The sequence below is a fragment of the Mus pahari genome, chromosome X, assembly GCF_900095145.1.
Source record: "Mus pahari chromosome X, PAHARI_EIJ_v1.1, whole genome shotgun sequence".
In the NCBI taxonomy this organism is placed as follows: domain Eukaryota; kingdom Metazoa; phylum Chordata; class Mammalia; order Rodentia; family Muridae; genus Mus; species Mus pahari.
In genome coordinates this window covers 47,844,973-47,857,896 of record NC_034613.1, presented here as the reverse complement: position 1 = coordinate 47,857,896, position 12,924 = coordinate 47,844,973, and the positions used below count along the sequence as shown (strand labels likewise).

At 41.0% G+C, this 12,924-nt stretch overlaps 1 protein-coding gene across 1 annotated transcript in view; it reads right to left on the bottom strand.

Moving 5' to 3' along the window:
* Adgrg4 (adhesion G protein-coupled receptor G4) overlaps positions 1–12,924 on the bottom strand; it is an 88,895-nt gene that overhangs the window by 55,924 nt on the left and 20,047 nt on the right. The window contains exons 2-4 of the mRNA XM_029534465.1: positions 5,682–11,603; positions 3,073–3,167; positions 1,400–1,464 (exon numbers count right to left, since the gene is read on the bottom strand). Of these exons, the coding sequence (XP_029390325.1) occupies positions 1,400–1,464; positions 3,073–3,167; positions 5,682–11,603 (6,082 nt within the window). The remainder of the gene's footprint in view (positions 1–1,399; positions 1,465–3,072; positions 3,168–5,681; positions 11,604–12,924) is intronic.

Here is a 12,924-nt window from a genome sequence, read left to right as displayed (position 1 = left end):
GGGAGGGAGGGAGGGAGGGAGGGAGGGAGGGAGGGAAGGAAAGAAGCTAGTTTTTATAGTCTGGAATAAAAGATGCATATGATGAAATATGAATCAAGAAAAGAACATTGTTTAACATTATAGAGAGAGAGTAGAAACTCTCTCACTAAATGCTTTACAAAAACTAGAGGAATATAATGTCAGATGTTCAAAGACGCTGGAGAGATGTCTCAGTGGTTAAGAGCACTGACTGCTCTTCCAGAGGTCCTGAGTTCAACTCCCAGCAACCACACGGTGGCTCACAAGCACCTGTAATAGGATTCGATGCCCTCTTCTGGTCTGTCTGAGGAGAGCAACAGTGTACTCACATATAAGTAAGCTTTGGGCAGTGGTGGTGCACGCTTTTAATCCCAGCACTTGGGAGGCAGAGGCAGGCGGATTTCTGAGTTCAAGACGAGCCTGGCCTACAGAGTGAGTTCCAGATGTTCACAGACATTCTTTGAGGGGTGGGAAATATGAGTAGACTTTTTGAGTAGGTTTTTGTAGATTTTCAACATACCTGTTATAGATTTCTATACATATTTGTACATAGATTTCACAATGGCTGCATTACTGCTTTTGCATTGAATAAAATTACAACTTTTAAAACAATATTGGAAACTCCAAATATCTTCTATTTGCTTTCCATCTTTGGGGGAGTTGCAGAATTTTTGTATCTAGTCAAAAGTCTTATGTTGAAGCCTAGTATTCTATGAGATGATATTAGATGATGAGCTCATTGGGAGTTAATTAGGTAATGAGGGTGGAGCCCCATGATCAACATCTGTGAACTAGAGAACACTGTCAATAAAGACAAAGGTGCTTCCTGTCTGTGCTCCTTGGCATGTGAAAATGGAGAGGAAAACATTTGCTGGGGCTGAAGTCAACCAGTAGAGGGTATTCTGTTTCCTTAGCTCAAACTAAGGCAGTAACTTATGGTAACCTTCATTTATACATAAACCTTCACGAACCTCTTTTTGTTTGAACACATAACAGAAACCACAAAGCCAACATATAGAAAGTAGGCAGACATGTGGAGGGGAAGCCACATGTGGCAGTGTTCCGAGGTGGCACCTGTTGACAGGTGTCTGGGTCCTGGAATCCAAGGCTTTATGAATTGGCCAGAGCATTTCTCATGAGAGAATTGCCACTCTCCTGCAACTGGATTTGTTACATTGGGAGTGCAATGTTGCAGAATGGGTCTCCGGCTTCCCTGTGTCCTCTGTTTTGTCTCGGTTTGGGGTTTTGTTATGTTGTGTTCTTCCTTCGGTTTTTACAACCTACAGTAAGATAAACATTCCTCGATATCGACAAGGGGAACCCGCAGACCCAGGCAGTCCCTTGATTTCCCTTCAACTCATAGAAGATGCCATTTACACACCTGCTTTTAATTTGAATAGCCAGGTTAGCAAGAGAAAATTCACTGTTCTGAAACATAAAGTTCAACTGTAAAAGAAAAAAAAACAAAGAAAACAGATGATCAGTGTTGGGGTGGCCAAGCTTCTGCTTTCTCCCAGTAATATCATAGGACAAGGCGAGCTGCAGTTGGCATGTCAGTGAGCCCAGCCTTGCCAAACCTGCTCTGGGTTTTCAGTTCCCATGTTTGCACACTGTTAGGAGCTAAGCTGACCTCCAGTCTAATTTCAAATATGGAAGCTCTAACCTGCAATCTGATCATATTTGTGTATAAAGTCATTAACGTTAAAGGTAGAGAGTCCAAATCCAACGTGAACTATTATCCTTATAAGAGGACAAAGAGAAAGTGCAAATGTATGTGCACAGAAGAAATACCATTGGAAGGCACAGTATGAAGGCCAAAGAACAGAAGCTTACCAAAATCCAACCCTTTTGTTCCTTTTCTCCTCAACTTCCACCCCCATTACACTCCTTCTACCCCACCCCTCACTCCTTCTCCCCAAACCTGACTCCCACCTAGAACTGTGAGATAGCAAACAGCTGAAAATGGGTAAGGCAACCCGAACACTTTGAAACACTTGCTTATTTTCAAGCACTTAGAATTGTGTTATACACACTTGACCGTAACAGAGAAAAGGAAAGCCAGTCTGCTCACTCACTGCTGGGCCCAAGGTAAGCATTGGTATCGTTACTTATCTGAAGGCCATTTTGTAATCATTTTTAAAATGTAAAACTGTCCATGACATTTGAGCCAATGATTTAAAATTGGAAGAATGCTAGTTTTGGAACTATGTAAGAGAGAGAGAGAGAGAGAGAGAGAGAGAGAGAGAGAGAGGGGAGAGAGAGAGAGAGAGAGAGAACCTAAATGCTTACCAATACACATCTGGATTTGAAAATGAAATGAAAGTTTCTGTTATAGACATATAGTAAAATATTATGTTTCCATTAACTGTATGTGGTAGTGCTATATCCCCAAATACATGTATGATCAATGATACTTAGGAAAGTGTGCATGATGTTCATCGAGTATATAAGATGGTTGCCTAATATGTGTGACAATCTGGGTTTGCTCCCCAGAATCAAATAACACACATCTATGACTGTGTAGGAAAGTCTCACAGAGTATACCTCAACTTATTAAGAGCAGCAGTGATGGACCAACATTGCCTAGTTTCGATGTCTTCCTGTGAACTTCAATTGTTCTGCATGCATTCGTTTTATTATCAAAAATGTAAGGACAAGTAAAATATTCACTGTTTTAGAGAAGAAAAAAAATAAAGTATGGAAAAGAAAGACACATAAGCTCAATGCCATAGAGCATGTTATCGCTGCTCCGTTTTCCCCAACTAGGAAAATTTAGCAATGACTCAGAATCTGTGTCCACGGAGGAAAAAGTACAGATCTCAACAAATGAAAATAATAACATCTCATAAAAGCTTTCAACACTGCTACTATGAAAGAGATTGCAGATATCTTCGGAGTGTTGCCTACAGAGTAAATACATTTGCAGTAAAAAACAATCTAAACTTACTATCTATGAATTGGATTGTCAGTAGAAAAGGGAGTCTACTTTCAATCTACCCAGTCTTAATCCTGTGTATTTAACAAGTACTGTAAGTATTGTTAAAAGCATTTTACCCAATCTTTTGTAAGTTCATGTATAACAGTGGTAATGAGGACCCTTGGCTCTTCATCAAAGACAGAGAAGCTCATTTTGATATTGTAGAAGGAAACTGTAATTAAAAATAAACATGTTAATTTTAGTTATTTACATCAAGAATTCTGACTTCTTGCCAGGCAGTAGGAGCACACACCTTTAGTCCCATCACTCAGGAAGCAGAGGCAGGTAGATCTCTGTGAGTTCAAGGCCAGCCTGATCTACAGAGCTAGTTCTAGGACATTCGAGGGTACAAAAAAAAAAAGTGCCCATCACAAAAAAAAGAAAAGAAAAAATGAAGAAAGAATGAAAAAAGAATGAAATCTGACTTCTGAAAATTAGATCAGAAGTGCTCTCCACTATAAAGCAAACAAAACAATTTTTTATTCCTAAATTTTGCTTAGTTTAATATCAAGAATTGGCCATTTTGGCTATATAACCAAGAGGAAATATGCAAGATGCTACTGTCCCATTTTTGCTTTGATTACCTGTCCATTTCCCTGTGTTTCTACACAGTTGATGGACTTGTGGCAACCCCCCTAAATTCTCTTTCGTTGGCCAACTGGTGTCCAGCTCATCCAACAGTCACAGTAAATGCTATGACTTAAGATAATTTAATCTAAATAAAAAGTAATTGTCTCCCCATTGTCTTCCTTCCTCCTTTAGAGTTTTCTCTATGTTCCTCCTGATCTTGTCCTGTTATATCTTTATTTTGAGTCAACCATTGGACGGAGCACAGGTTCCCCAATGAAGGAGCCAGAGAAAGCACCCAAGGTGATAAAGGCATTTGCAACCCCATAGGAGGAATGACAATATGAACTAACCAGTACCCCCAGAGCTCCCTGGGACTAAACCACTAACCAAAGAGTACACATGGAGGGACCCATGTCTCCAGCTGCATATGTAGCAGAGGATGGCCTAGTTGGTCATCAATGGGAGGAGAGGCCCTTGGTTCTGTGAAGGTTCTATGCCCCAGTATAAGGGAATGCCTGGGCCAGGAATCGGGAGTGGGTGGGTTGGGGAACAGGGGGAGAGGAAAGAGGATAGGGGATTTTTGGAGGGGAAACTAGGAAAGGGGATAAAATTTTAAATGTAAATAAAGAAAATATCTAATAATTTTTTTTAAAGTTACAGACCCAAGCCAAGGAAATGGCTCAGCAAATACAAGCACTTGCTACCAAGCCTGATGATCTGAGTTTGATTCTTGGGACCCAGGGGCTGAAAAGAAGATGTGACTTCTACAAGTTGTTCTTCCTTAATAACCACACAGTGATATGCACACACCCACACATATACATACACAGATAAAGCAAGGAAGGAAGGAAGGAAGGAAGGAAGGAAGGAAGGAAGGAAGGAAGGAAGGAAGGAAGGAAGGAAGNGAGAAGCCTGGTCTACATAGTGAGTTCCAGGACACTCAGGACAATGTAAAGAGGTCCTGTCTACAAACAAAGAAACAGATAAAGCAAGGAAGGAAGGAAGGAAGGAAGGAAGGAAGGAAGGAAGGAAGGAAGGAAGGAAGGAAGGAAGGAAGGAAAGACTGGAGAAATGACTCAGCAGTTAAGGACATTTGTTGCTTTTGCAGAGGACCTGAGTTTAGTTTCCAGCAACCACATGATGGCTCACAAACCCCTGTAACTCTATTCACAAGGAATCTGATACCTTTTTCTGGCCTCTTTGGGCACTAGGCATTCATGTGTCAAAAATACATACATGTAAACAAAATATACGTATAAAATAATATAAAATAACACAAATGATATAAATTAAGCAAAAGTTGCAGAACTGTTCAATATTTGAACAACATGGGAGCTAAATACTCCCTAACTATGGATAACCATTTCTAGACAGCTAGATGTTGTGATTAGAGAGGGCTCAGACCTGCACAAAGAAATTCAAAGTACAATTGTTTGTTTGTGTGTGCGTGTGTGTGTGTGTGTGTGTATGTGTGTGTGTTCTGTTGTGTGCTAAGCACCATCAGACCTAATGGCATATGGCTATTTATTTATTTATTTATTTATTTATTTATTTATTATACATATGGGTGTTTTGTGTACATGTATATCTGTGCACCTTGCTCATGCCTAGTCCCTGAGGATTCCAGAAGGAGTGCATCAGATCTCCTGGAATGGTAAAATCTCCTAAAACTGTAGTTCCATGAGGGTTTGAGTCTCCGTGTGGGTACTGGCAATTGAATCAGAATCTTCTGGAAGAGCATACAATTCTCATAACACCTGGGCCACCTTGCTAGCCTTCCAGCCCCAGGATGATTCTTTCACAGGGTAAAGATGAGTATCCTAGCCTGTGTTCACATGGGCAGATTCACAGTCATGACATCAAGAACCAAACAACTGTAAGGAAAGCTTCAAAGTTGCATACTGAGTGAAGATTCATCTGTAATATATTTCAATAAAGACAAGAAATGCAGCTAGAGAGTTCTGTGCTAAACAAGGTACTTGTGTAACAGTACTCTTAGGGAGATAAGAAACACATACACCCTCCCCCACACACACCCCTTTTCTGTTTTCAAAGAACATGGAGAATACATGGCCCATTGTTCATGCACTTTCTTAAGGATATCTGGATAAAATACCTGTAGACACTCTGGAAATTGGTGAAGCAGATGGTTGTGTAAATAGAGAGGAAAATATGGAGTCCATCCATGTTGTCTCAAAAGATGAAGACACTAGTGAAAACCCAGTTGCTGTAGAAGGATGTGCCATTTCAGTAGGCATCAGGGGAAATGAGGTTCCTATAGTTGTGGATGTAGTAGTGACTGTACTCATAACAGAGTCAAGTGTAGATTTAGAAGGAAATAAAGTGTGGGATTCTGATATAACTGGGACTTTACTCCACAGAGATGTATTTGTAGGGCTAGATACATTCAGAGAACCAATAGATAGGTCATGCCTTGTTATAGAAGGTGATATATTCATTCTACTAAAGGGCATGGGTTCAGACATAGCTGTGGAGCTGTCAGCCACAGTAGTTCTGGGGGATGATTCAAGGAATGTAGAAGTGTGTAGACTGTCATCATTTTCGTTTGATGGTATGGATGGAGAAGTCGAAGAGTTAGCAGTGATGATGCCCAGTGTAGTTGTAGAAGTAGCTTGGGTGGCTATGGTGGCACTTCCATCAGGAAGGGGTGCCACTGTAAAGTTAGAGTATGTTGCTATAATGTCAGATGCTGGAAAAGTGGATTCTGACATTTCTCCTGAAGATGAAGTTAAAAGCTGAGAAAGAGTAAATATGGATGCCGGAGAGTCTGAAGGGAGACTAGATGAGCTCCAAGTGGGAGAGATAGCCCTGGAATTTACAGAAGAATTTAATGAAAGTGTGATTCCAGGGGTTACAGGCATGGCTGTTTTCTCAAATGTGGGCAGAATAGCTGCCAAAGTGGTAGGGGGAAATGTGGAAGATATTGACAATGAAGTACTCTCAGAAACCCCTAAAGAAGGAAGGCTTTCTGATGTGGAAATCGATGGCATCACTGTAACATCCCTAGAGACCAGACCAATCTGAGAGGTTGTGGATGTTGCCAAAGTCCCAGAAGGAGAGTGCAGAGTCTCTACTTCCATTTTGTTGGGTGTCATAACCTTCGTTGTGAAAACTGGAAAGGGAGAGTCTTCAACTCTTTGTGTGTTTCTGGACATTGTAAGCAGAGCCTGAGCGATACTAGGTGTGATTCCTGTAGCCCACGCTGGATATTCAGCCGTTTGAGATGCAAGTGGAAATTTGGCCTTGGTACTATGAGGTGAGTAAAGATGTGATGTCAAAGAAGGTGGAGCTGTACTGGTCTGGGTCCACAATGGGTGTAAAACAGGAGCAGTCACAAATGGACCACTCTTTGTTAGTTCACTGGTTAAAATGTCCATCTTTCCAGTATCAAGGGAAAGGTGAGTAGGTGTGGGTTTTACACTTTCTGTAGGTCTAGGGGTCACTTTAAAGTTAGTCAAAGTTGGGGAAACCTGAGTATTCAAGGAAGTATAAACACTATCTGAAGGAGTAGTTGAAAGCCCACTTGCAGGGAGGGTGGCTCTGGAATTGGCATTAATGAGATCTGTTGCCCCACCATTGCTTGCAGTGGTCCCAGGTAATATGTCCAGAGTGGGAGCCTCATTTTCTTGTGATGGTTGCTGGGTTGTTGATAGTAACAATGAAAATGTGGTCTTTGGAATGGAGGAAATAGCTTCAGTATTCTTAGAACTGGACAGAAAGGAAGGAGTGGCGCCTATAACTGAAGTCGATACCCCAGCCATACTAATAGTTGGAATAGTTTTCATAGATAAAAAATCTCTCTGTGTTGGAGAGGAAACATGTGCAGTTGTGTAATTGAATGGTACCTCTACTACTGAAGAATTCGAGAAAGTAGAGGAAAACACTGTGCTTTGTGAAGTAGGCCCAGCATGTGCCACTGGTGTGGTATCCAATGTGGATACTTGGGTGGTTTTAGTAGTCTTAGGGGGAAGTGAAGATGATGAAGCAAAGAATGCCCCAAGTCTTGTGGAAGTGTCAGAATAAAGCACTATAGTTGAGAAATCAGAGTTATTAACTGGCATTGCAGACTTCTCAGACTTAAGCCCAAAGGTACCTATAGAGACACTTTTCAAAGTGCCTGAGTGTATTGTTCTAGAAGACTTAGTCACTAGCATTGAATGGGTGTCAGAAACTTTTTTAGAGGTGAAAGTAGTGACATTGAGGGGCAACAAATCCATTTGGTAAATAGGAGTGGATGCCTCCATAGAAGTCTCCTTAGGAAGGTCTGTTGGTTCATTTGGAACAGAAAAGACTGTAGTGCTCCCATCATGAGTGATCACTGTAAAATTGGTACTCAGTAGTCCAGTCGTGAAAGGAGAGAAGGACTTAAGGAAATTCTCTGTGCTTCCAGAAGTGGAAGAAGCAATCTGTGTTGCTTCAGGTTTCGTTTTAAGTGAAAGTAGGTGTGAAAGAGTTGTGTTGATGAGCACAGGTTGTGATATTCTAGTTGTCCTGGAAGCATCTACAATTGAAGTAGCTAGGTGACCTGTGGCTTGATGAATCACAGGAGAGGAACTCACGATCTTTTCTACAGTCCTGGGAGGATATTCTGAAAGGGCACTTGTCCTTTCTTTATCATGAGTCAAAGATTTGGTTACTGTCTGAACTTGTGAAGGGAGTGCCGTTTTCTCAAGATTAGTTGACCCCTCTGAAACATGAACACCTATTATGGTACTTGAAGACAAGGTTTGGGCAGAGTGTGTGCTCCCAGAAGTAGAAAATATGATTGAATTCCCAGAAGATGAATAACCAGGAAGAATTTCTGAAGGCAAATATGTTTGGTGGCTGGAGATTTCTGTAGTCTCAGAAAGTTCTGTGTCTGTCATTTCCTGAGGGAAAGTGCTCAGGGAGTCCAAAATAAAGGAATTTTTGGATGAGGAAATCTCTGCCACCCCTGTAGCTCTGGGGATTTTCTCCATGACGATATTGGTCTGTTCTTTGTCAGAAGATACCATAGAGGTGGCAGGCATTGACTGTGTGGAGACTGGTGGATTTACAAAATATGTGGTAGGTTCGCGGTCTACTGAGGTAATAAATTTATTGGCAAAGGTGTTAGAGGGCATGGCCTCACCACCAGCAGAGGTACCTGTGGGTCCAGAAGCCATATTGACATCTCCACCACTACTAAAAGCATAGGGAAAGCTAAAACCATAAGTTGAAGCCTCAACTTGAGACTTAGATGGTGTTGCTACTGACGTAGATGTAGTTGAGCTAATATAAGTAGAGGATACAATAGTCATGTTATCAGGGGAAGGCCTTGAGCAGACAAGAGTGTGTATGGATGGACTGACTAAGTCAGCCGAGATGGAGGAAATGGTACTTATAGCCTTAGTTATCACAGGAGTAGGAGGGCTCAGTGAGGATACCAAAGTCTCTCTCAGAGAGGAAACTGCCATGTGGGCTGTTCTGGAAGAGATCGTTGTGACCTCTGAAGTGGTATGAAGTAAGTCTCTGTGGGTAAACATGGTATCACTGATTGTGGAAGCTGTTTGACTCACTGGTGGCACCAACTCTGTGGTCATTGCCACTGTTGGTAGAGTTAAACCAACCGAGGGCATAGATGTAGTGAAATCCCTGGATAATGTAGAAGGCTGAGACAGAGTCACCTTAGTCTCATCAAAAAACACCATAGTGGTGGCAGGAGAGTTGACAGTAGAGATATTTACTGGCTGTGAAAACGTGTGTGTAATCAGTTGGGGAGTTACTGAGGGATAAGTAGAGGCAGTCTGTGGAGACAAGACACCAGCAGACAAAGATGCAGCTGTCCTCTGTGAAGGATCAGTGGAGAAAGTGACTCCCAATGTCCTCATTGTTGAAGAGCTTGGAAGTTCAGGTACTGCCTGGCTGCTCGCAGAATTGGGTGATGAAGCTGAGTTGCCCTTGGATATCTCTGAAGTCCCATCTACTGTATAGGTGTGGGTCAAGTTAAAGCTTTCCGTGATTCCATTGTGTGAACTCTCAGGCGTGCTTTCCTTTAATTTGGTTGAAAGCCAACTCACTCCCACCTCTGCAGTTGCAGTTTCTTTACTCAATGCAGTAGTCATTTTTTCTATATCTGCAAAGGGGGAACTAGTGACAGAAGCTGTCACCATTTGATCTGATTCATCTGTCACTTCCAGCATTGTTGAAAATGGAGAAGCCTCAGCTACTGCTGCTATAGTTGACTTTACCTTAGGAGGGCGGGAAGTGCTTTCTTTTGTCACAGTGGTATAGACTCTCTGTGTTGCTGCAAACACGGGCAGAGGGGCCATAGTATCACCAAATGAGCTCACACCATTTGTTTCTATTTGTATTGTCTCAGAAATACTCTTCTCAGTAGAAAAATTTGGTTTAATGACAGTGAGGGTAGATGTACCCAGTGATGGAACAACTGGCTCCCTTGGTATTGAGGGAAGTTCATTTGCAGCTACTGTGGGCATGGAGTTGCTTTTCAATAGTAAGGTGGTGAGTTTAGACTCAGGCTGGCTGGTTATACTTGTGATTCCAGAAACACTTGTGAAATGACTAAGCCACTGGGATATTGGTTTGAATGGAGATGTTGTATAACTGGCCATAGTAGCATCAGAGCTGGTAGTCACCTTGCTCTCTGTGGATGCTTGAATTGGTGTGATTTTAGTAGTCATGGATGAACGATCTCTATTAGTGCTGTTACCTTGGAATGGTAATGTGAGAGTTTCATTAGATGTGAATGTGGGTATGGTGGTTGTATTCATAGAGGTCAACAGGTTCTGACCTGACTTAGAAGTCCAAGTGGTCTCATTGGTGAAGAACTGATAGTCACTTTTAATTGTTATAGATGTGAGACCTGATTCAGATGCATTATATGTAGAAGATGATTTAGTAGAAGTCAAAGTAAGCATGGGCTCATCAGTTGTGGGTGTATCCTGGGTGTATGCTTGCCCTTCCATGGTAGGAAAGAGTGAAGCTTCAGCCAATGTAGGGACAAGTTTGGTTCCGGGGATTATGGTTAGATGTGTACTCTCAGCATCAATAACTATCTGTTCATCTTGAGTTCTGGTGATTGGAGAAGAGGTAATGGAAGAAAAGGCCATGAAAGAGGTTTCTTTAGGCATGGAGGCAGATAGAGCATCCTCCATACTGGGTGAAAAGACATCTTGGAAATTTGTAGAGACTGATTCTGGTTTCACTGTTCTTAGGGCAGGTACGGTCTGCATAGGCAACACTGAATGGACTGTGAATGCCATTTCTGAATCAGTTGTTGACAAGGTAGACGCCACCTGAATTTCAGGAAATGTAGAACTCACAGGAGAAGCTGTGGAGGTAAGCAAAGACTCTGGTGGGAAGGTTGATACAATCCCAAAATCAGTACTAATAAGTGAAGTCTCTTCTAATGTAGACCAAGACACAGTTCTGGCAGCTGAAGATCCAAGAAATCCTTGCCCAGATTGAGAGGTATGGAGTATAGCAACATCTGTGGATTTGTGCTTGGGACAAGGTGTTGTAGGTATGGATGTTGGTTCATTCAAGAATAAAGTTGTCTTCCCAACAGCTGCCTTGGACTTAGTTGTTGAAGTTTCAGATACAGTATAATTCTTAGTAAACACAGATGTGTCAATTAAACCAATAGCTGTAGCTGAATGAAAGCTCTCAGTAGTCATGGCCTCCACCTTTTTTGATGTCCTTGTTTTTCCTAGATATGAGTGTTCTGTTACAGTCTGGGTAGGCAGAGGGGTGGCTGTTGAAGTAAACGAGGTATCTGTTAAAAACGTAGCTGTCTCGATTGTAGATGTCTTCAAATCTTTGGATGCACTCACTGTTGCTAGAGGTAAGGGTACTGTATTAGCATATGATATGGCTGTACTGTTGATTGTAGAAATAGGCATGACTTCTGGCAACAGTGTGGATGAATGTGCAGTCTTGTGTGGGTTAAGCCCAGTAGTTCGGGAAGAAGTTGTTAGGTCTATTTGCTGTGAAACATTTGTACTCGTTTCTTGAATTGTCATATTTTCAGAAACAACTGAAAAATCAGAAAGCATGTGTTACTTTAGATTCAGCCTTGGAAATTAGGGACAATTCTTTAAGAAAGAGCTCTATAATTTCTTTCCATTTTAAAGAGAGGTAAGTGTCAGATATAATCATGTTGTTTGATTACTTAATTTTTCTTAAGATGATTTTCTACTTTGTAAATCTCTATCTGATTTTCATAATACCCTGGGTAAATAACTAGTAGGACGAAATCTATTACATAGTATCTGAATAAAAGATATGGGCACTTGTACAAAACTGCACACTGATTAAGGTGATTCACCTTTGGAAAGGGACCTATCAAAACTCATGGAAGAAGAAATCAATAGCTTGATTAGTTCACATCCATTACTAAAACCCAATTGTTAAGTTAAAAATCGTCCCTCAACCCTGAGGTTTAGATTCACACAGATGCAGTTTTAGATGCTGACTCCATAGCTTGAACAATTATAGCCTTAGTCTACCTCTCTGTGCCTCAGCACCTTCCTTTGGGGTATAAAAATTATAATCCCACCTTATAAGACTTCTCTGAGACTTGGATGAGCTACTACATGTGAACCATCAAGCCTGGTATCTATTGCGTAGAAAGTAATAAAAAAAAATAGTCACTTTGATTTTGAGTTGATTAAATCTTTTTTCTTTCTTTTTTTTCCCACAAGGCAGAGTCCTGCTACATAGACCAGACCAACCTCAATTCCTCACCTTTCTGGTTTAAGGAATTACAGGCTCACACTCCTATGACCAGCTGCCTTGGTCAAATTTCTGTCAGTCATTTAAACACTGAGGATTGAAAATGGTCTTATCTGGAACCTCAAGGTTAAATAGTTTTGACAGTTTATGTATGTGCATATGAATTTATATTTGTTGATTATGCTTATTTGTATAAGTTGTAAATCTGTAGTACAAACATTATAAATACATGTAATAGGATTCTCAAATGCTGTGATAAAATAAATACAAACTTTAATACTTTCTAGCACCTAATATGACAGTACTTTGAAGACCATAAGAGCATAGTTTATATTCCCTTTCAAGTCAATTAAACATCACAAGTATGGTGAACACTGTTAGAAGTCCTTTGAGAAAGAGAAAGCTTTCCAGCATGTTTACTAAAAGAATTCATACTCTTATTTGAAAAGTTACACATCATTGAAATATTTTGCTCATTTTTTGAGACAAGGTCTCACTATTTAATTCAGACCTAAAACTCACTACCAGAAGATGTTCCAACTGGTAATAAGGACACATGCTCCACTATGTTCATAGCAGCCTTATTTATAATAGCCAGAAGCTGGAAAGAACCCAGATGTCTC